Here is a 24,243-nt window from a genome sequence, read left to right as displayed (position 1 = left end):
TTTGAAGTGTTTATAACAATCATGTCCAATATATATATATAATATATATATATATATATATATATATATTGTTTTTGATCAACATAAATTCATTAAAATTTTAAAATTGGGTTCAGCCCAGGCCTAGGCCCATCACAGAAATGGAAGCAGAAGCAGGATCATAAAGGACTGCTTTTGCCAATCGATCAGCGTCAACGTTTTTTGAACTAGAGACAAAAGATAAAGAGATAGAAGTGAAGCAGGCGGAGAGGCTCTTGATGTCGGAGACAACACCGAAGATCTCTTTTTCCAGCCGGTTGCTTTTTATTGCTTTGATTAGCGTTTGGTTGTCCGAGGAAACCCGAAGGTTCTCAATATTGCTTGTAATGGCGTGATGTAACATTGATCTGCATGCAAGCGCTTCTGCCATCAGAGGAGAGCTGACAAACTCTTGAACCTCTGAGCCCCTTCCTATCTGTCCTGATTGATCAGAGAAGATCCATCCCAGACCCGCTGTGAAGGTATCTTTGTTCCACGCGGCGTCCGTAAAGCTTCTAGTAAGTTGCTGGTCTCCTATCGGTGGATGATCTATCTCCGTTGGGAGCACTCCGACCTTAGAAGTGATCGCGTTTGTTCCTTGTGCAGAGATCCATTCTCGGGCTGAGGCGATACTACGGAGAATGGTTTCCGCTAGGGAGATATCTCTGTTTTCGAAAAGCAGTTGATTTCTTGACAGCCAAAGGTGCCAACAAATCCAAGGAAAGACGTTCTCCGATACTCCTGTTGGGGGTAGGCAGATTGTGTTGCGAGAACCCACTAAGGCTCCTTCAAAGTTGACTTGTGCCGCTAGGTGAGCGGCGTTGTTGATAGGGGCTAAGTTCCAGACTTGTTGTGCATATTGACAGTTGAAAAACATATGCATTACAGACTCTGTTGCTCCGCATCTTTTACATGAAACATTTGTGGTGAAGCCTCTTCTCTGCAAGTTCTCTCCAAAAGGCAGGGCTCGTTGAATCACCGACCAGATGAACACCTTCAGTTTTTGGGAGTAGTTCCCCAGCCATACATCTTTGTACCAGTTTAGCTCAGTGATAGGATTCAAAGGGCGGCTTGGTGTCACGGCTGAGTGGTATCCGGATTTCACAGAGTAAATTCCGAACTTAATTGGTTGCCAAATGAAGGCATCCTCCACTCCCTCTTGACTAAGCCGCAAGCATTGAATCTTCTCAGCCATGCTAGGTAACAATTCTGCTATCCTCACTGTGTTCCATTTTAGGTCAGTTGTAAGGAGGTCTGATACTCTCAGATCACTAGCGTCCTCTATTATAGGGCTGTAGGGTCTAATGTCGCTTGATAGAGATATCCAAGACTCATTTCATATTTTGGTATTAACTCCATTGCCTATGACTTTACCCAGGTTCTCTCTTAATAGATTTCTTCCTTGTATGATTCCTCTCCACCCATGGGAGCATGAAGCTGAAGCCTCTATGTCCAGGAAAGAACCCTGTGGCAGTATTTGCCCTTCAATACGCGTGCCAGCAGACAGTTTGGGGATGTGATCAACCGCCAGGCTATTTTTGCTAGGAGAGCATGATTGAAGACTTGTATCTCTCGGAAGCCCAGGCCTCCTACAGCTTTCGGCTGAGAAAGGTCAGTCCATGACACATAGCAGAGTTTCTTCTTTTCATCATTTCCATCCCACCAGAACCTAGTTAGGGCAGATTGTATACGCTTGCATAGACTGACTGGGATTAGGAAGCACGACATAGTATAGGTTGGTATAGCCGTCGGTACTGATTTGACCATTGTCATCTTTCCTGCTTTTGAAAGGAGTCGAGTGGACCAGCTTACAGCTCTCTGCTTAACCCGATCAACCACTGAGGTAAACATATCCTTCTTTCGCCTCCCAAAATATTCTGGTAGACCTAAGTATTTTCATGTGCCCCCCTCTTTTTGTATCTCAAGGATCTGCTTGGTTGAGTCTTTAATCATTGCCGGAGTCTTAGAACTGAATGTAATCGATGATTTGTTGTTGTTGATTTTTTGACCAGAGGCAGCTTCGTATTCCTGGAGGATAACTTTGAGGGTTTGCACGAAGGTAGGCGTTGCATAGCAGAAGAACATGGTATCGTCAGCAAACAACAGATGGTTGACTCGTGGTGCTCCTCTTGCTACTCGTACCCCTGAGAACAATCCGTTCCTCTCAGCTAGCTTTCATAAACCGGTAAGAACCTCTCCACATAGTATAAAAATATAGGGTGACATGGGGTCTCCCTGTCTGATGCCTCTGCTAGGACAGACTGAACCATAGGTTGCTTTGTTTACTAGGTAGGAGTAGCTTACTGTCGTGATGCATTGCATAATTAGCTCGACCCATTTCTGATCAAAGCCTAATCTGTTTAGGACTTGTCTAGTGAACTCCCATTCAAGCCGGTCATAGGCCTTACTCATATCAGTTTTTACTGCCATAGGACATTTCTTTTCCGCTGTTGAGATCTTGAGATAGTGTAGAACTTCATGAGTAATGAGCACATTATCTGTAATGGATCTTCCCGGGATAAAAGCAGATTGATTTTCCGAGATGATAGAGTTTAGCACTGTTTTGAGCCTGATCGCTAGCAGCTTAGAGATTATTTTATAGAATACGTCGCAAAGCGCTATAGGTCGGTAGTCAGACATCTTCTTTGCTCCTGTTGTCTTTGGTATGTGTTGCATTCATTGATGCATGTAAGACCCCGGAGGAAAAGAAGTGTTGAATATCCAATACAATTGCTGGCCCAACCGTGTCCCAGTTTGAATGAAAGAAGCTTGCGGAGAATCCATCTGGGCCAGGCGCTTTGTCTGCGTGGATAGCTAGCAGAGCTTCTTTTACTTCCTCTGGCGATGGCTCTTTAATGAGTTTCTCATTCATCTCTTGCGTTACACAGGGAGTCAGGGCTTTCTCAACAATATGCTCACCCTCGAAGGTACCAGACGTAAATAGCTCCGAGTAGTACTGAGTAATAACACTAGCAATCTTTTCTTCTTCATACACAGGTACTCCAGACTCTGTCTCAATAACTGATAGTTTATTTCTTGCCCGTCTTCCTCTAGTGACTGCGTGAAAATATGCAGTGTTGGAGTCACCCAAGGAGAGCCAGAGCTGGCGGCTCCTCTGTCTCCATAACTCTTCCTCCGTTTTATACGCTCTCAGAAGGTTTGTATTTAGCTCTCTGATCAAAATGTCATTGCTAACAGTGTCTGACATTGCTCCCTCCAAACGGGTCTTAAGAGTTGTTATCTCTTTTTGGCTGTTCAGGTGTGTTGTTCTGCTCCATTTTGCAATAGCTCTTCTGCACTTAGCTAGGCGGCTTTCCACACAGAGATGAGAGTATCCGTCCAGGTATCCATTACTATCTTCTTTACTTCCTCATTCTCTCGTAATCGTCTGTCAAACCTGAAGATAAGCCCACTTCATTTCCTTGTAGGGTCCAAGAAAGAGAGAATAGGCCGGTGATCAGACCCTTCGTAGCGAAGATATTGACTCCTGCATGAGGGAAAGAGCTCCGTCCACTCTGCATTACTGATGGCTCGATCAAGTCGACAATGGACTAAGTGGGATCTTCGCTTACCTCTCCAAGAGAGGAAGTTTCCACAGTGTTTGAGATCGAAGAGGCCATTCTGGGACATAAACGTTCGAAAGGAGCAGAATGTCCCTTCCGCTCTTGCCGGTCCTCCCTGTTTCTCAGCATTGCTTAGTATTTCATTGAAGTCTCCGGTGAGAAACCACGGCTCCCCTTCTTGTTGTTGGAGGTTTAAGATCTCTGACCAAATTACTTGTCTCTTTGTGTGATCAGGTTCTCCATAAACAAAGGTAGCGTGGAAGGGGGAACCTCTGTAGGTGATGGTAGTATCGATGTAGTTATCTGAAGAGGAGTTGACCGTTAGGGTGACTTCATCTCTCCATGCAAGGTACAGTCCTCCTCCTCCCGGGCTGTGAGGCGCTACTAAGAAGTGATTCTTTAAATTTATCCATTCGAGATCTTCTAATACCACTTCATTGGGGTTTTTGTTTCAGATATGAAAAAGATGTCAGGGGCATTAATCCTCTGTATCTCCTTAAGTCGCTGGACTGTTATGGGATTCCCCAACCCACAACAGTTCCAGCTAGCTATGACTAAGGAATCCGGGGTGGAGGATCTTGAAAATCCTTCCTTGACTTCGAGATGGCTGGAATCAGGTTTACTCGAGGTTGAGCCCCTCCTTGAGAAGTTCCCAGTAAAGTGGCATCATTCTGTTGTTGACTGTTGTTACGTCTCTTTCCATTAGAGTTTGAAGGGGAGTCCCTCCTGGTTCGCGTACCTTGGTTACCTGCGGGGGAGCGTGAGGCTAGAGATAGGTTTCTCTTTCTGGAGCTAGCTCCGTTGAGGGTCCGAGGGCTGATTACCATCGATCTGAGCCGAGCAGGCGGACCTCTTGCTATTTCTGGTCTACCCTCAATGTCTGCCTCTCCCCTCGTGGCGTTTTCAATCACTACTGCCTCAATAGGCAGAGGTACAATAGGAGCATTTTGAGCCTCCGATCTCCTCTCTCGTCGCGGAGAGACTGGCTGTTCAACGCTAGCCTCAGTGCTTGATCTTCTTGGTAAGTTTTCTATTGGAGATCTGTCGAAAGGGAGATAATTTGTAGCGTTTCTGTCTGAGCCTTGACGATTGACAGCTGGTTCCACTGATTGTAGATTGTTAGGACCGATACCTTTTGTCGCAAGGATACTAGTAGCCACTTCCTCCATATGGCCTAAAGAGTCGCTGGCCAGAACTCTAAGTCTTCTGGCCTTGGCTTCCGTTGGGTCTGCACTGCTTAGATATTGGAGGGTAACGTTTTGTAGATCTTCCATCACTTGTTCTCTAGCATGTTCTCTTGATTGTACTTGATGGTTGTTACACTGTTGAGCATTGGCAGGGAGGACATCCTGTATTATTCTATTTTCCCCCATCATTACTGCAACCGTCTCCTCCACCTCCCCTCGAACGTTACTTTCTTGAACTCTGAGGCGTCTAGCAGCAGCTTCCGTAGGGTCATCACAACTTAGGTATTGCTGAGTGGTCTGGTTTATTTCTTCCAAGATCTGTTCCCTCGTTTGTTGACGAATTGTCTGACTTTGGCTTTCCTGTTGTGGCGTTTGTAGATTAGCAGGTTGCTGTAGCCTTTGGCCCATATTATTTGGAGAGATTTCTTCTCTAGGTTGCTGTTGGTGTTGCTTCACCCTCCATCCACGTGTCTCCCTCTGTGGGAAGAGCGCACGCCTATGGGTGATCTCATACGGGTGATGACGTCTGTTCTTCGTATATGGAGGAGATGCATATTCGGTACGCTCCACTCTCTCATCATGTCCAAGAATCAACCGATTTGGTTGTCTAATAGGTGATTCCTTCCATGCAGGGGGAGGGTTACGAGTATGTCTAGTGCTCACTCTATCTCCAAAGCTTATTCCGTGCCTATCGACTCGTTTTTGGAACTCCATCTGAGGGTATTTTGTAGCTTCTCGTGGCATGAGGCGTTGGGGAGGGGCGTGTTGCTCTGCTCTGGTCTCTCCTTCCCCTAATCTTACTGGAGGGTTGCTTTCTAGAGGTTGGACTTCTCTGTCAATACCGATTATAGTGGAGGAAGGACAATGTTCCTTTTTATGAGACAGTCGTAGACAGATTGTGCAGTGATTTTCGAGCCTCTCATACTCCAAGGTAATCTTGCTTTCTTCTCCTGAATCAAACTCTCTTATGGTCTCCTTTATGAGCGGCTTGAGGCCATTTACCAACACACGTACTCTTGCTGAGGTCTTTGTTAACTCGTGTTTGTCCACTAGCCCCAGTTCTTTGCCTATGCTACAGACCATCTTCTCATGCCAGAAGTGGAGAGACAAACCCTTTATTCTTACCCAGAAGGGAATCGTGGAGGGGAAGAAGTCAGAAATAACAGGTTCCCATCGTTGTAAGATGACCATCCAGTAGCCAAAGTGGTATGGACCATTTTCAAGTACTTTCCTGAGATCTTCCTCTTTTTCAAAACGAAACTGAAAGCAGTTATGTCCTAGGTCCGCCCCCACCACTCTCCCTTGAGTGTTCCATTTCCGTGGCAAAGATGGGATGAGTGCCCAGATTCGTTGCTCTTGGGGATTTGTGAGTCTTCCAATCAGAGTCAGAGCATTTTCTTCAATCAGAGCAGAGGTATCAAGCGGTGGAGCTCGTATTCTTCTGATTTCGTTTTCTTCGCTTTTGTTATTGATTCTTTTTCCTCTCTCTTCTGCAGTGTAGCGTCGATCCATGTCAGCTTCAATGGTTCTCAGGGGTCACTTGGAGGGAAACGTCTGGAGCCCACCGAGAACAGAGTTGGTGAACTGTTGATGTCTACTGGAGGAGTAACTAGTCGACTCCTAGTAGAAAAATTCAGTTTCGAAAATTCCTTTCTTCCTGTAGCGGTAGATCAGGTAGATTCGAGAGTAGCTATCAAGCTCCTAAGGGGAATTTGTCTGCTTTGAACGGTTGGTTTGCTTGAATCCTTGTAGATCTTGAGAGTGATTTTTGAAATGAGGAAGAAGGTAGCTTTTGCGGTAAAGAATTAGGTTAGACCCTTTCTTGACCGCTGGTTCTTTGGGGGAACTTGCTACTAACGGTAACCTACATGAGTAGTCACAATCAGCAAAACTCGTGCCCCTTTCTTCATGTCAACGCCTTGGGTTTTGTGCCTGAGAGAGAAATCTCGACCAGCTGAAAATTTAGTTTGTATTGGCTCTTCTTTATCTCTCTTAATCCAATATATATTTTCTTAACCAAAACATATTTTATTATTTTTACTAATAGCATTTCAATAACAATCATGTCCAATATATATTTTACAGGATACTAAAGCCCATACACTGATTACAACAACTAACAATATGTTTAATTTCAAAACTCTGTTATAATTAATAATTATATATATGTTTCTTTTAACATTTCTATGATATATCTGATAAGTAAGATTCTTGCATTGTCGTGCTCACGTTAATTATCGTGATGTTTAATTACAAATTTACTTTTAGTAAATTTAAAATATTACATTTAATTATCAGTATTAAATTTATTTTCATTTTTCTTATGTAGTTTCTGTTAATTATATTTTAATTTAATTTCTTTTCTTATTTTTCGAGTAACACATATTATAAAAAGTAAAAGTTTATAATATTTACATACAATTTGATTTCATAAAACAGAAAGTTAAAGAAAATAATCATGATATTAGTAAAAATAATAAAATAAAATATATTGTAATATTATTGATAATTCAGTTTCTTACATGTTGTATTCACGTTGATTCTTGTGATGGTTGATTACAGAGCTACATTTAATGAAATTTAATATTATATTTAATTACTATTATTAAATTTATTTTCCTTTTTATTCTGTAGTTTCTGTTAATTAGATTTTGATTTAATTTCATTTTTTTTTTGAGTAACACATATGATAAAATGTAAAAGTTTACAATTTTAAAAACATTTTTTTATAATATTTACATACAGTTTGATTTCATAAAAAGGGAAAGTTAAAGAAAATAATCATAATATTAATAAAAATAATAGAATAAAGCAAATTATTTTATAGTAATATTTTATTTATATATATTATGCATACCTCAAAACATATTAAAATAAAATAAAAATAAACAATTTTAACAATTTATATATTTAAGAAAATATATATATGCATGAGCTTCAAAATTTATATTTATATTCCTTTATGTAATCTTTAATAATTTACACTTTATTTTATTTTGTCTATTTGCTTTTCAGAAAATGTTCTGCTCTACAAAATCTCACTGAAACATACTTATATATTTAAGATAAAAACCAATTTAAATGTACAATAAAAATTATCAAAATTTTAATATATTTAGAGAAACAAAATATTATTTTTGAAATCAAAGAAGTAGATGAAATCTAATATACTAAAGCAATAACTAAACCGACTAGATATTACATATACAAAAATTACATGTCTAACTCAAAAATATAATATTTTTAATATTTATTATACCTATAAATTGTAAAATTATTTAAATTAAAAGTAAAAAATTAATCAGTTCTTATAATATATGCTAATATATTTATTTTAAAAATATTTATATCCATGCATGAGTACGGAAAAATCACCTAGTTAATTGTATATATGTTGTCTTATTGGTTCGACATGTGAATGTGTTGAAATTTCTTTTTGATAAATTTTGTCGAGTGATCCGGTCGGTCCTTGAAAAACACACTAAGTGTTATAGAATGAAGTACCCGGAAAACGTATCACACTGCCTAACTCGAATTTGAAATACCTTACGACTAATATAAGGGATAGACCGATCATATGTTGTAGTATTCCATATAAAATATTTGAGCCGAAGTCAAATCCAGACTGGTAACCAAGTTGTTTTGGTTTTGACTTAGTGGTAAATGGTTCATAACTGTGAGTACCACCCTGGATTCGAGTCTCTTTATCCACTCGTACTGTTTTAAATGGAAAGAATATATAGAGTACCATGAAATTCGTGGGATTAATTTTTAGGTCTAGAAATCATTTGGGATATCCACGTTTATAATCTTTGGATCTAGAAAACATTCGGGATCTCCACGGTTATAAAAAAAAAACAAGACCGGTGAATGTGTTGAATTTGATCACACTATTCATGTTTCGAACATATAATCTGGTAAAATCAAGTCCAAAAGCTTTCTATGTTCTCAATTTTCCTATGGAAACATTACAACAAAGAATATGCTTGACAAAAAAAACATATCCAATGGAAACATCTCAAAACGGAGTGAAGGAAGCCAAACGCCTCTCAGTTTCTATTCGAGTGAAGAGAATTTCGTGCCCGTTTTGACCGATGAGAACTGTTTGACGTTTATAATTATAGAAGATGTACTACGTGTAGTTTCGTTTTACTCGCTTATGGATCGTTGGGCCCTGACGTTAATGAGTTTTCTTGTATGGCCCGGGATAAATCGTTACCCAAGGACTCGATCATTAAGCTAAATAAGTTTTCCGACAGTAAGCTAAACTACAAACTCGGAATTATTTGCCCGAAAAAAAAAACCTCTCAACGGCTCGTTCCATTTCATGATAACATCATTTTGACATTTTCCTCGTTAAGAAAATAATTGAAATATATTTAAGTTTTTCTTAATTACACGTATTCAACCAATAATATATGAGATAAATAAAATTTAATAAAATCAATACATTTGTAACTAATATTAAACTGAAAATTTCATTAAAATTCTAAAATGTCACTCTTTTAACAATAAAAATATTAAAATAATATTTAAACTCCTTCCGTTTCTTTATAAGTGTCATTTTAACATTTTTCATGAAATTAAAAAATATATTATAGACTAATATATTTCTATTCAATATATGATAAATTAAATAAAAATGATTTAAATACAAATCTATTGATTATTTAAAAGTGTAAATATGGATTTAATATAAAAAGTTACATTGAAATTATAAAATATCACTTATTTGAAAGAAAAAGGAAAAAATATAAAATGATAATTATTATGAAATAAATGGAGTATGAAATAGAGAGAATATCTTTACATATGGATAATAACAAAATTAGTTTCATATTGTAATTTTTTTTATAAACAGACTAATTATCTAAAATTTCGTGGATACGTCGCCGTGAATTATTTTTCCGGCCTGCGGATGGGTTCCCACAGCCACTGTCGGTCCGGTTTATGATTTCCTTTTTCTTTTCTTGTGCATGTTTGGTCTGAGAGAGAGATGTCTCGTTCTTCTCCTTTCCGGTTCAGTTCTAACGTAAGATTTTATGGCTCCTGGATGCGAAGGTTCATATAACTCTGTCGTTGCCGGCTATGACTCTGGAGGGTGGAGGCTTTCTCAGCTCTACGTCGCCGATTTCATGATAGTTATTATGTGTGTGTGCTGATTCCGTGACCCTCTTCTACTCACTCTATCGGTTTGGTTTGTTGATTGAGATATCAACAGAAGTTGATTGATGCTCTTCGAAGATGAAGCCAAGGTAAAGAAGATGATCGATTTCAGGTTCTGGTTCTTAAATCTCGTAGTTGATGGCTTGGTGACTGGATGAAATATCAATATGGTTTGATGGACGCTCTCCAGTGGTAAGATTTCAGACGATGAAGGTACATGTGATAGTTCCGGGATGAGTCCGGTGAAACGCAGATTAGGTCCCCGGCGGTGGGGAAGATGAAGATATAGACGGCATGTGTTTCGTAGCTGAGGATTAGACACGTATTATTCGACGTGTGACGATGTGTTAGACGGGTTTGTCGGTTAAGTGGGTTTTTCGGTTTTTGGGCTCAACCCATTTGTTTTCCATTTTCTTTGTCTGTCGTAGATTGGCTTTTGGCTTAGGTATGGTGTTTTATGGCATGGACCTTGTATTTGGGTCTTGTATTTGGACTCTGCTTTCTTAATAAAACTAGTTGAAAAAAATCTAAAATTTCGTGAATAATTTATTTTATTAGGACAAAAAAGTTTAAAGAATATAAGAAAAATTGTGTGTCTTTTCAAGGTAAGAACTACGAAGAAACAAAACAAATAAAAACCTTTGCAGAAAAAAAAAGAAACAAAATAAAAATAATGTAAATTTTATCGATATAAGGTCGCAGGTCGCAGGTAATGATGGGAAGGTCGGTGAAAAGCCGTTTCTACCGTTGGAAGAAAAAAAATCAGATAAAAATATTGGAGAGTTATGTCGGTGGAAACTATTTTGATAAACCTGAAGTTCACATCTATCTTATTAAAACAGAAGTACACATATAGAAATACTCTTAGTTTTCAAATTTAATTATATTTTCATGCCACTGAGAATTAAATTGAGTTTCCTATTTAAATACTTGTCTTTTTCATTTAGATTAATGTGTTTCTTTTTCTTTCCTATTTTAATGATTGTCTTTTTCAGTTAAATTAATGTGTTTTTTCTTTCCTATTTTAATGTTTGTCTTTTTAGTTAGATTAATGTATTTTTTTATTTTTCAACAATTAGTGATATTTTAAAATTATCTTTTTGTCAACTTAAAGTTGTCTAAGCTATTTAAAAATAGTCAAAAGTAAACATATAAAGTAGATAAACAATAATCAAACACCAAAATATTTAAAATATATATTTATTTTCCATCCAAATATTGAAGTTCAACCTGTTTTTTAATTTTTAATTTAGTTATTTTGGCTTACATTACTCAAATTTATATGTTTTGAGAAATTTAAAGTATATATAAATTTTGAAAATTTTAAAATAATTTAAACTGGTTATCTGTATCCGAACCGAACCCGCAAATACCCGAATCAAACTGAAACCAAAATTTATAAATTTTGAATGTTGCTGAAATCTTTAAACTCGGGAATCTCAAACCCAATAGATTTTAACCGAACAGTGAGTATCCAAATACACATCCCTAACGTAGTCAATGTAAAATGATCAAATATTACAAATACATCACTTAATATAAATAAATAAAAACTAAAATAGAAAATTAATACCCGTGCGGTCGCACGGATCAAGATATAGTTTATGTTATTTTCACATCACTCGCATGAACATATATTTTAATTTTCATTGAGCAAAAGGATAAAGTTGTTGAGTTACCAATATTGCTATATGCACAAAGGACACGTATGGTATAGCTATATATATAAATGTCTATGCACTATTTAAAGACAGCTATTAGATGGAACTGGAATGCGGTGCTATTCGACGCGTCTAAATTAGGATCATAAATGCAATAAACAGTACATTTCAGGAATAACACAATTTTTAGTTTTTTTTTTGAGTGAAAGTAAGAAATAATTAATATTATCTGTAAAAATAAAAAACGAATTATGTCTTATAAACCGCTAAATAACATCATTATTGAAATATACGTGAGCAATTTTTTTTTATAAAATAAAAAGCAACTTGTGGTTTACATGTTAAGGTTACTAAATTGGTTAGTGACTGATTTTTTGAACAGTTTTTCTTGTGGTTCGTATGCTAAATTTACATGTAAACCCAGTCAAATTTCTCTTGTTATACTTTAACAGTTTTTCTCGTTGGTTGGCATACATTAAACTATTATTTAAAAAAATATATTTTGTTTTAACAAGTTTGGAATGCGATGTTTTCCTATTGTTTCTGTTCAGGACATGTAAACTTCATGTTTGTCAAAATAGTAATATATAATTACCAGAATTGTTTTGGTCAAGAGACAATTTTTTTTGTCAGTCAAAATATAATTATTATTAGAATATAAAAAACATTAATATACTAAAAAACAGAGAGAGTTTTTGGTAACTGAAATTTGATGGTTGGTTAGTGTATGATAGCAAAGATGAGTTGTTTTGCTTAGTTTTTATTTGACCCACTAGTGAGTTGACTTGTTTGAGGCTTTGCTGTTTCTTTTCTCTTTCTCTTGTCCACACTAATAACCCCAAACAAATAATAAAAAGTTCTTAATTTTTTATCCTTTCTGGCAAAGTTCTCTGCTTTTCGGTTCTTGAGCTCTTTCTCTCTCTCGAGCTAAGCGCGCACACACACACGAGCGGGCTCGATTCCTCATTCCAACCCTTTTGCACCTTTACTCGTCTTCTCCTTCTTCTAGATCGTTTGACCCTTTTCACTACCGTTTTGTAAGTTAAAAAAGAACATAAAATAACTGTGTGTTTTGTCTGATCTATTTCTTGTCTGAAGAATTCAACGCGGTTTTGAACTGGTCAAAAGTCTCAGATTGAGATTAAATCAAACAAGAGGAGGCTTTGGTTTTATGGTTTTTGTCTGAAACACTGAAATGGGTTGTGGGGTTTCCAAGTTCTGTTGCGGTTCAGAGCCTGAAAGATCCAATCATGGAGTCACTTCCTCTGGTAAGCTTAATGATCGACTACTCTTTTCTTTTCTTCTTCTTGTTGTTGCTGCTCCTAATCGTGGATTTGATTTTGCTTTTCTCAGGTGTTGGTGATAGGATAGGTGGTGAAGGGAATGATCTGCCTCAGTTCCGTGAATTCTCTATAGAGACGCTAAGGAAAGCTACATCAGGTTTTGCTACAGAGAATATAGTATCAGAGCATGGTGAGAAAGCTCCTAATGTTGTCTACAAAGGGAAGTTGGATAATCAGAGACGTATTGCTGTCAAGAGGTTTAACAGGAAAGCTTGGCCTGATTCTCGTCAGTTCCTGGTAATGAATGAATGATCTTGTTGATTAATAAAGGTCTTACCTTTATGCAATTTTGGTTTTTTGAATTTTTTATTTTATTTTTATAACAATAGGAGGAAGCTAAAGCTGTTGGGCAGTTAAGGAACTATAGGATGGCTAATCTGCTTGGATGTTGTTATGAAGGTGAAGAGAGACTTCTTGTTGCTGAGTTTATGCCTAATGAAACCTTGGCTAAGCATCTTTTCCACTGTAAGAATCAGCTCTCTTCTGTTTACAACAAGCTTATCTTGTCTATCAGTGTATAAGACAGAAACTGTTGATATGATTCAGGGGAATCACAGCCGATGAAGTGGGCAATGAGACTAAGAGTAGCTTTACATATTGCTCAAGCTTTGGAGTACTGTACAGGCAAAGGGCGTGCACTCTACCATGACCTTAATGCTTATAGAGTTCTCTTTGATGATGTAAGTTAAAAGTTTTTTATTTTATTTCTGTCCCTGATGATATGTGTATGTAAGATTTTTATCATATGGGTATTTTTCTTTGTTATAGGACTCGAATCCAAGGCTTTCTTGCTTTGGTCTGATGAAAAACAGTAGGGATGGTAAGAGTTATAGTACCAACCTTGCTTTCACTCCCCCTGAGTATCTCAGAACAGGTATATATATACACTTAAACACTTGCTTTATTTGTACTGTGGCGGTTCTTTTTACTGATTGTGTGTTTGTATGTGCAGGTCGGGTGACACCAGAAAGTGTGATGTACAGTTATGGAACTCTGTTGCTTGATCTTCTTAGTGGAAAACACATTCCTCCAAGCCATGTAAGCCTTATGGTTTTAGATACTAAATCAGTCACTCTCCGAGAAGAGTGTGTGTGTGTGTGTATTTTCTAAGTAAAAGTTTTACTTTGTTCTATGTATTGGTAGGCGCTGGACCTCATAAGGGACAGGAACATTCAAATGTTGATGGATTCATGCTTAGAGGGTCAGTTTTCAAGCAGTGACGGGACTGAACTTATACGGTTAGCGTCTAGATGCTTGCAGGATGAGCCTCGTGAACGCCCTAACCCAAAATCTCTTGTCACTGCAATGATCCCTCTTCAAAAGGATCTTGAGGTACTCTTTCCTTCAAATCTTTTGCATTTAAAAAAAAAGGTGTCTCTGAGACTAATAAGAACTTTGGTTAAAATCATGTAAAAGACTCCTTCACATCAACTGATGGGAATACCAAGCAGTGCCTCAACAACTCCTCTTTCACCGCTTGGAGAAGCGTGTCTAAGAACTGATCTAACTGCCATACATGAGATTGTTGAGAAACTTGGATATAAAGATGATGAGGGTGCAGCCACAGAGGTTCATTTCTTAACACCAACCTTGTTCTTAATCATTCTCGTTGTAATCTGATTACCTTTTTGGCTTTGTTTGTTTTCTGGAAAAATGTTCAGCTTTCGTTCCAGATGTGGACCAACCAGATGCAGGACTCGCTCAACTTCAAGAAAAAGGGTGATGTTGCTTTCAGGCATAAAGACTTTGCAAATGCTGCTGAATGTTATTCTCAGGTTATAACCTTTACTTCTTGATTGTTTGTTTGAGGTTTTCAGGCAAATCAAATACTGTTCCTGATCCAAAGAAGTGTTGTTATTGACAGTTTATAGAGGGCGGGACAATGGTTTCACCAACTGTGTATGCAAGGAGAAGTCTGTGTTACCTAATGAATGATATGCCACAAGAGGCACTGAACGATGCAATGCAAGCCCAAGTGATATCTCCTGCTTGGCATATTGCATCTTATCTTCAAGCTGTTGCTCTTTCGGCTCTAGGACAAGAGAACGAAGCTCACGCTGCTCTTAAGGACGGATCAATGCTCGAGAGCAAAAGAAACGCCCTATGATGATGGTAACAAGAAAGCACAAAGATTGTTTATCTATCTTTCTTACATTAACCGAAACACACCGCATAGGGTTTGCAGAATCAGATCAAAACCCACTATCATCCTCATAAGTAGATAAGCTACCAAACAGTTATCATCATCACCATCGCTCTAGTTGTTCCCTTTACCTTGTTCTTTCTTTCTTTCCAAGTACTTGAAGCATTCATTTGGTCTCGTTTTTGTTTTCAACTGGCATGACACTTCCCTGTTATACATAAAGAAAAAAAATTGCATGTGTTGAATCTTTTGATGGAGATTTGATTATAGATTTGGGAATGGTGTGATTGTGGATTTTCTTTGATGGGTTCCATTATTTTGTAATCAATGTTTTGTAATAATAAATAACATGTTTGTAAAGAGAGCACTTTGTGTTTTTTTTTTTACTTTTGATGATCTTTTGTTTGAACTTTGCAATATCAGAGATGTTCTTGTTTTTCTGTGCAGACTTTTCTTTCTTGCAATACATACCCACATTACATAAGCAGATAGTTTATACATAGTTATCACAAGAAACTAAATAGTCTTGTCTTCTACAGTCATCAACTAAGAAGTTAAATAGTCTTCTACAATCACATTATAAAGTCATGAGCTGAAATTTGGAAAAGAAAGGTAAAAAGCAACAAAAATTACAAAGGGCCTAACTGGTGACCTCTCGATCTTCAGTCGAATGCTCTACCACTGAGCTATGGACCCTCGGATGAACAGAATCTGAATTTTTTGTCACTAATTCAACAGATCTTTGCTGGAAATATGACCTCCAAACTTTATATGGACTTTGATTCTTATGTTGAAATTTGTAAACTACACTGTTTCTGAATGTTGATAGGAGTTCGGCTTTTTAGCTGTATGGGGGAACCATGCTAGTTTTACCTTTACTATTGTTGTTCAATACTTTCTTGTTTGGTGTGAATGAATCATGATTGAAGAAGGCTTTAGTTTTTTTTTTTTCTTTTGTACTAGGTGCGAGACACCATTCTTCACTGTCTTTCAATTGCATTGTCAGAAATCAGAACTCACAAGGGTTAGAAACACGGTTTCTTCAATCAGGGGTCCAAAGAAAGAAGCAGAAAGAAACATGGAACCGAGATCGCAAAAGGCATTCTCTGCTAGAGTGCAGTTGTCGTTTATGCATTCTTCAGAAGGAAGCAAACCAGTCTTCTTCTACTGAATAGTTTAAGCTCAACGAGCTTGTTTAGCGGTATCAAGAAAATGTCTAATCCATCCATTAATCAGTAGTTGGATATATTTTAGTATTTCTAATTTGTATGAAAAAAAAATTCTAAAATGATTCTTCCTACTTTGAAATAAAGTGATTATGGTGCAATCCAATGTCACATATTATGCTGCTGACATATAATTTGTCTGGTTTAGATTTTTTCTTTTAACATGTCTTGTTATATACAAACCAGTAACATCTATTTCCGGTTTAGTTATGTAGCAATTTTGCGTTCTTCCAAATTCAATCACAAAAAAAAAACAGCGGTGTGACCATTGGTTCAAAACATTGTCAACAGAAGAAAAAAACATAATTTTATTTATTTTTGGGTAGAAACTCCAGTGCAAAAGATAAACGAGGTTTAAAAACCAACATTTAAGATTATTCTAGCAACAATTAGGGTTTCCGGGTACGCATGCACAAGTATGATATTTGCACTTGTGGATGGGACCTTTGCAATACTTAGTACAATCTTGATCGGTGTTGCATGTTATAGGTATCAATCTCTCGTTTGTGCTTATTTCATTCGTCCTTGCACTCATCACCACACCTATAAAATAAATATACCAAAAGTCATTAATCAATTGTTAGTTAAACAGAATATAAATAAATACATTTATATCAGATATGACTAACAAGAGGTAAGGAGAAGAACAAAAAAGAAGATGGTGAATGTGAAGGAGCTTTTCATGTTTCTTTCACTTTAGATCTTAAAAGGCTTTAACTTGCAAATAAATAAAGACTCGTAAAAGTTTGATTCCATTGATCTCAGCATACGTATATATACTAAAGTTCTAGGGATAGAGATCAACCAAAACACGTAAGTTCTTTTTCATGTTTGACTGAAAACAAAATCGTATCTTATATTTGATTCAATAATCAATTTTTATCTATATAAGCACCCTAACTCCTCAGAATAAGCCAACTTATGGTGGGTCTTGGGTATTTGCGAAATTATCTTCAAAAAATAACTCAATATTACACTTGTAGGCCGTGGGCTGTAGTATTGGGCCATGGCTGGTGACTTTAATTTTATAATCACTATATTTTTTTTCTTATAGATGCTAATCCCGGGAAATATTTGAAACTCTTCCTCTGGTCTGTGACGTTTCTTCTTCTAGGTAAAAATCCAATGATCTTTGAGTTTGTTACTTTACTTGTAGATTCTCTGTCCCGTGCATAGTCTTACAAACATTGAACTGCAATCGCTGGATTTACTCGGGATTTTTTTTCCCGCTGCATCCTAGCTCCTACTGTCCCCTAAGTAAGCAAGTATCTCATTGATCGAATTGTTTTCTTCTTTAGTATGTATCTGTGGTTTTGGTCATTTTTGTGCATTAGCGTTTGCGACGTATCGTGACTCAGTTTTGGTGGAGTTTCTTGATAATGTTTCGGATTTTCATGCATCTAAGATGAACATTTGTTCACACAAAAAATAGATTGAAAATTCATGCTTTTTAAACCCTATTCTTCTCTTACAGATTATTCTTAGTTCTTAGAAGCTTATTTCCTATTAATCAACAGAGACCTTGTAGGGTTTATTACAACTTATTCAAAACTATAATGCACAAAAAATTAACATCAAAAAGAAAATATGAAAACCTAATTAATAAAATAAAACACGAAAACTCTTTAAGTAATATATAAACTTTTGTGTAAACCACTAGTCATGAATCATTACATCTTTCTTCGACTCAGAGCTTGTCTCAAGCTCCAACTTTTGATATGCATCTAACAATTTACATGTATCGTTCATAAATTTCACCAATAGTCTTCTCTTTGTAATGTCTTCTCAAGTCACATACATTTATCTCCTACAAATTGTGGTTAGGTTACTATAGTTCTGAAATTACTATCAAGGACATGTCTGATTTTGAAGTGATTGTCTTTGATGATGCAAGACTTACTTTCAGTGTCACTTGCTCATTGTCAGTAGCTTTTCCTCTTTCTCGGGAAATCACAACAGTCGTTTTCATCATTGCATGCTCTATTGTTTTTGTTTCTTCCAATTCGATGTGAGATGATGATGCAGTGAAATCGCTATCTAGCTTGAACGGTAGAATAACGACACAATTTGTTTGATGTCATGACATCAAGAATCCATATGTTACTTGAGATGTTCTAAGCTATGATATTCGAGAAGGTCAAAATTTGGTGTTTTGTTTAATGAGTTTTGGTGTTTTAGCTCATGAACTTTGGTGTTTTAATTTACTTTATGAATTATGTTTTATAACTAGGGTTGTGTACTAACTAATGAATTTGATTGTTTTAATTTTCTGAATTTTCAGTATGGGGATGGTTTTCTTGATAGAGAAAGAAGAACCTGCGTTTACATGTACGACATGTAATGCCCAAATTGCATTGGGTGCTCATCTCTTGGACGACTTTTACAATCTGTATGAGTTCCATCAAGTGTAAGTTTCCCAATTTGACAAGTGAGACTTTTCTCGAGAAACTGTTAAGCTAAGAACTATCTATTCTGTCAGGTACAATGTTATGGTCGGAGAAGACGTGGTTCCTTACGGCAACGATCTCTACTACGGGTATGAAGTATCTTGCGTGAACTGCTGCGCTGTATCGGGTGGAGACTGATTGAAGATGAACCAAGGTCACTCTATTTCCGCTTTGCGCATGGTAGGATTTCTCCACCACCACCACCACCACCACCAGGTCCACCACCACAAAATCCGCCGGACGTTCAACCATAATGGTTTCTATCTCTCAGTGTCAGTCTTACTCTCTGTAATCTTGAGAATTGGTGTCATTGCAGGAGGACGCTTCACAGAACGGAAAGAAACGATGATAAGGTTTAAGATTTTGGTACATTAATCTCTGATTCTTTTCTTTCATTAACGTATAGTAAATTCGTACTAAGGCCGTAAAATGTTTCCTTGTTCTTGGGTTTAAAAAGGCTTACATTCAATAAAAATACGAGTTCAAATAAGACGCAAACTAAACGTTTCCTTCAGTTTGAGCTATACATTTCAGTACGTTGCAAGTATTTTTCACCAACAAAATGTTTTAGGTTATATACCCTTTTATATTTCTTATTACTGAAAACGAGCCATATATCCCCTTACTATTATTTGAGGAGACCACTAATCAAATTAACCTTTTGATCATGTGTTTATTACATGTGTGCCATTTCCTATGTGGCATCTCCACATTTCACCTCACACCAATTTTTCAAAAGCCCATCCTTGCCTAGAATATTTACCTCTCATGCCATTGTAATTGACATATGTTATAATCAAAAGGGAATAAATGTTATTAATACCCAATGCTTTGCGTGATGTGCTATACGTGATGTGCATATAGTTAATGTCCAATGCTTTACGTTCATGCTAAACCATAAACTACCTCTTATATGCCTCTTTTATATTTTATGTTTACAAAATATGTTTATAAAATAGAGTTATATTGCTCGCAGGAAATGGCACTTTTATATGTCTGTTTTATAGTTTATGTTTATACAGACAATAACATTATGTATACTTCTTTTATATTTTGGTGATGTATTCTTTCTCAACTGAAGTTATAATGCTGATACTAACATAAAATATTTTTTTTTTTCACCGTAGATATATATATATTTTGTTCCAAGAACATATATATTTATATATATTATATATATATTATATATATATTGTTAATATAATGCTCATACTTATAATAGTTGTATGTCATATTTTCATACACATCCATCGTTTCGTGAAAACATATATTTTGAAGAATTGTTTTTATATTTTATGTGTATTGTAATTTTTATACTTTTGTATTTTTATAATACAATGAATGCATAATTTAAAACGATTTAATGATACAATAAATGTCATTATTGAATATGAAATCTCGCAAATCATGAATATAAAATCTCCCAATTTCGTATGCCAGTCAAAGAATAATTATGATTGATTTATGATTCAGTCCCTAATCAGATCGTACATTATTATTTGCATTAATTTCTTGAATTTCCTGAATATGAAATCTCGCAAAGCATGATTGATTTAGGATTCAGTCCCTAATCAGATCGCACTCTTTCCGTATTAACTCAATCACCACGTAATTGAGGCTTAATTGATATGATTAGTGATATTTCTTTTAATGTTTCATATTTGTGGCATAGTCTTAGTTTTGATGTTACCATAATTATAAAAAATCTTTGTCACATTTGTTATAAAAGGAAAGCCATGTGAGTAAATGGCTGTCTTTTGTTTTGTTATAAAAACTCTTTGTCACATTTCGTTGATACCCAACACAAATGGCTGTTTTTTGTTTTGTGCCTTTCAAAAATATCCTCGATGGATCGCGTAATCCTCATATTCTGATTGGTAATTCAATTTTTTTCTGTTCATGAAGTATCAAATATTGTTATATAGTTGTTTTACTAATCCATTTTGGTTATTATAGATGTCATCGGACATGTTGTGCAAGTGGGTCGCATTCAGATGTTTTCAGTTAATGGAAAAGAGATCCCGAAGATTTCATTGCTGATACGTGATGCAGAGTAAGTTCCGTTTTAAAATCATATTCAAATTTTTGTCACATAGTTGATATCCCTTATATATTAAAATAGAAGCACTTTTAGAGACTAACCTTATATTCATGTGTTATTAACAAGAATGACATTTCCTATGTGGCAACACCATATTACTTCTCAACCTCTTTGTGTAAAAATCCTCTTCTTACTAGACTTATTACATTTTTTGCCATTGTGAAATAATAGTAACTTAACATAATGTTTTAGTCATATTAATTGATATTAATTGGTTATGTGCATTGATATGGACGATAATATCAAATCCGATAGGGTTTTTATAATGTTATACGAAATTAATATGATAGTATATGATATCTATAGTCACAATTGATAGAATTTTGACTATATATATGATTCATATTTTTATAATATTATATTTCTTTACGACTCTAAATTTTAAATGATATTTTTAGGGACTGAAAAATATAAATGATTCATAATTTTGTTTTTCTCTAAAACTTTAGTGCATGACATTTATTTTGATGAATATTTTTTGTATTTTATGGGATACATGACATTTATTTTTAGATAGACAATATAAATTGTTTTATATTATAATATCAAAAGGTTTTATATAAAATTTATGAGCAATCTTGAAAATTATAAAATACATTCAAAAAGGAATTCTATATTAAATTTATTGAAATCCCTAAATTTTTGCAAAAATACTTTTTGATTACAAAATTATCATAAATGATGACATATATATTGAAAATGGAAATTTATATAATTCTTTCCGATTAAATTTAAGGCAAATATCAATGTTTAATGTGGACTTCCTTAATTTATGCCATATGCATATAATACTTTCTATAATTATCTGAAAATCTCTGATTATAATCATATACGAAATTAATAGGATAGTCTAATATATATAGTCACAACTGATAGAGTTTTGACTATATATACAATTCATATTATTATAATATTTAACTTCTTTACGATTAATAAATGATACATGACATTTTTTAAGAGATCAGAAAATATACAAGAACCATAATTATGTTCTTCTATAAATCTTTAGTACATGACATTTATTTTGAATAATATTTTTTAGTTTATGAGATACATGATATTTATTTTGGATTGGACAATACAAACTGCTTTATATTGTAAAATCAAAGTCGTATATAAAACATTATGAGCTTACATTCAAAAAGGAATTACATATTAATTTTTTTGCATTCCCTTAAATTTTGCAATAATAATGTTCATTACAAAATTATCATAAATGGTGATAGACATTTCATTTGGAAATTTATATAATTATTTTCGACTAAATTTAAAGAACAAACCATTTTTAATGTGTAATTCCTTAATTTTCGCCATATGTTTATAATACTTTCTATTATTATCTTGAAATCTAAAATTATAATCCTAAATGAAATTAATAGGATAATCTTATATATTAGTCACAAATGATAGAGTTTTGACTATGTATATACATTCATATTTTTATAATATTTAATTTCTTTATGCTTCATACCATTCTTCAGGGATTGGAAACTATGATTATAAAACTTTGGTATGTGACTTTCATTTTTATTAATATTTTTTTGTATTTTATGGGATACATGACATTTATTTTGAGATAATATAAACTGTTTTATATTGTAAAATCAAAATGTTGTATATAAAAATTTTATGAGCAATCTTGAAATATTATAAAATACATTTCAAAAAGGAATTTCCTATTAAATTTCTTCCAATCTCTTAATTTTGTGCAATAAATTGTTTTACGAAATTATCATAAATGGTGACATACATTAAATTTGGAACTTCATATAATTATTTCCGATTAAATTTAAGAAAACATCAATTTTAATGTGGACTTCCTTAATTTTTGCCCTATACATGTAATACTTTATATAATTATCTAGAAATCGATGAACAATTAGGGATTTACAACATTACTTTGTGGCAATATCTAAATATATCAGGTGATGAGAAAAGAGATCGAATCCAACATCCGAACCGTAACCCATGATCTCATGTCCCATCAATATTTTTTTAGTAAAAACACTCTTATAAAGAAAAAATAAATCAAAAGAAATTCATATGTATTTTGAGTCATAATGGATATTAAGGTTCGATAAAGGGTCTCTTTTACAATTTTGAGTCCTAATAAATCCTCTAAATTTACTTCAATTTATTTATATTCTTCTTACAACTTTTATGTACTTCAAAATCAGTATGATTTTAATGAAATATAACGATTTAACTTCGGTAATAAGACAATTACATTTGTCAACCATAATAAAATTATCATTATCCGGATACTTCAATAATTTTTTTTGTTGATTGAAAAATTCAATAAACCTGTAATCCCAAGTTGGTTTTCCTTACATTAGTCTGTATGACAACATTACTTATCCTAATTATACCAAATATAATATGTCATTTTTATGTTTTCAATATCTATAATTAAAATTTATAATTTCTTTTCCGTTCGCCCCGCACAGGGTGCGGGTGATCACCTAGTAAGTTTATTAAAAAGGGCTCTTAACCGAGAAACTAGTTGACGAGTTCAAGTTTAGTTATTCAAAACAGGTGAGAAGTCCGTACCTAGCCAAATGAAAAGCATCACTTTGAATTCTTTTTGGAATAACCAAAAGCAGTGCTAATTCATGTAATATTCAATAACTATAACTAATCCTATAGTCCAAAATAGTGCTAATTCATGTAATATTCAAAGTTGCCCGAATTATACAATTACTGAAACTAGTAAAATCATTTGAAGAACATGACTATTTAAAGCAAGCTAGAATATATTAATTCTCTTAAATAATCACAAATATCAAATATGAAACGGCAAACGAGAACAACACTTTCATGGAAAGTTCAACATATATCAGCATGTATATAGATGTAGAAATGGTAAAACTATCTATAGGATTATTCTCATCCAAACTAAATAAAAAATAAAAAAATCTTTTGAGTTTACTTTCTAGCTACACTACAAGAAAGCAGGCGGATACTGACGGACGAATTCGTCAGAATATCGTCGGAATAGACATATTTTGACGAATATCTGACGAAACTGTCCGTCGGTATCATTTCGTCGGAATTTCGAACTTCGTCGGAATTTCGTCAGCCACACCGACGAATTTCTGACGAATGCCGAGAAACTATATTCTGACGAACTTCTGACCACATTCCGATAACAGCTCCGACAACAGCGGTCCTCGGAAAATTGGAAAATACTGACGAACTAGGTCCCTCGGAAAATACCGACGAACCTGTCCCTCGGAAATACCGACGAACTCGGTCCCTCGGTAAATACCGACGACTACGTTCGTCAGTATTTTCCGACGACATTGTTCGTCGGTAATTTCCGAGGGACAGGTTCGTCGGTATTTTCCGAGGGACATGTTCGTCGGTATTTTCCGAGGGACAGGTTCGT

The 24,243-nt window shown here is 35.0% G+C and overlaps 3 protein-coding genes across 3 annotated transcripts; 1 reads left to right on the top strand and 2 right to left on the bottom strand.

Moving 5' to 3' along the window:
* Nucleotides 1-112: 112 nt before the first annotated feature.
* LOC108825160 (uncharacterized) lies at nt 113-1,213 on the bottom strand. Its single transcript, XM_018598491.1, has one exon. It carries the CDS (start codon nt 1,211-1,213, stop codon nt 113-115), a length of 1,101 nt encoding a protein of 366 aa, XP_018453993.1.
* Nucleotides 1,214-12,446: 11,233 nt separating this feature from the next.
* On the top strand, nt 12,447-15,517 carry LOC108828483 (serine/threonine-protein kinase BSK7). The gene is made up of 10 exons (XM_018602193.2): nt 12,447-12,863; nt 12,949-13,175; nt 13,268-13,403; nt 13,485-13,618; nt 13,707-13,812; nt 13,891-13,976; nt 14,082-14,270; nt 14,355-14,507; nt 14,600-14,713; nt 14,803-15,517. Exons 1-10 carry the CDS (start codon nt 12,791-12,793, stop codon nt 15,043-15,045), a joined length of 1,461 nt encoding a protein of 486 aa, XP_018457695.1. The 5' UTR covers nt 12,447-12,790; the 3' UTR covers nt 15,046-15,517.
* Nucleotides 15,518-16,601: 1,084 nt separating this feature from the next.
* LOC108826926 (defensin-like protein 278) lies at nt 16,602-17,148 on the bottom strand. Its single transcript, XM_018600270.2, has 2 exons — nt 16,937-17,148; nt 16,602-16,850 (listed from the first exon to the last, which is right to left on the bottom strand). Exons 1-2 carry the CDS (start codon nt 16,989-16,991, stop codon nt 16,687-16,689), a joined length of 219 nt encoding a protein of 72 aa, XP_018455772.1. The 5' UTR covers nt 16,992-17,148; the 3' UTR covers nt 16,602-16,686.
* Between the last annotated feature and the right edge of the window lie 7,095 nt (nt 17,149-24,243).

The sequence above is a fragment of the Raphanus sativus genome, chromosome 9 (assembly GCF_000801105.2).
Source record: "Raphanus sativus cultivar WK10039 chromosome 9, ASM80110v3, whole genome shotgun sequence".
Taxonomy (NCBI): Eukaryota; Viridiplantae; Streptophyta; class Magnoliopsida; order Brassicales; family Brassicaceae; genus Raphanus; species Raphanus sativus.
Note: the sequence above shows the minus strand (reverse complement) of the source record. Positions and strands in the feature narration are given on the sequence as shown.

Coding starts and splice junctions, on each gene's coding strand:
- LOC108828483 (XM_018602193.2), top strand. CDS start 12,791: ATGGGTTGTGGGGTTTCCAAGTTCTGTTGCGGTTCAGAGCCTGAAAGA. Junction 13,619..13,706: donor ATAGAGTTCTCTTTGATGAT/GTAAGTTAAAAG, acceptor TCTTTGTTATAG/GACTCGAATCCAAGGCTTTC. Junction 14,271..14,354: donor CTCTTCAAAAGGATCTTGAG/GTACTCTTTCCT, acceptor ATCATGTAAAAG/ACTCCTTCACATCAACTGAT.
- LOC108825160 (XM_018598491.1), bottom strand. CDS start 1,213: ATGGCTGAGAAGATTCAATGCTTGCGGCTTAGTCAAGAGGGAGTGGAG.
- LOC108826926 (XM_018600270.2), bottom strand. CDS start 16,991: ATGAAAAGCTCCTTCACATTCACCATCTTCTTTTTTGTTCTTCTCCTT. Junction 16,851..16,936: donor TGTTCTTCTCCTTACCTCTT/GTTAGTCATATC, acceptor TTTATTTTATAG/GTGTGGTGATGAGTGCAAGG.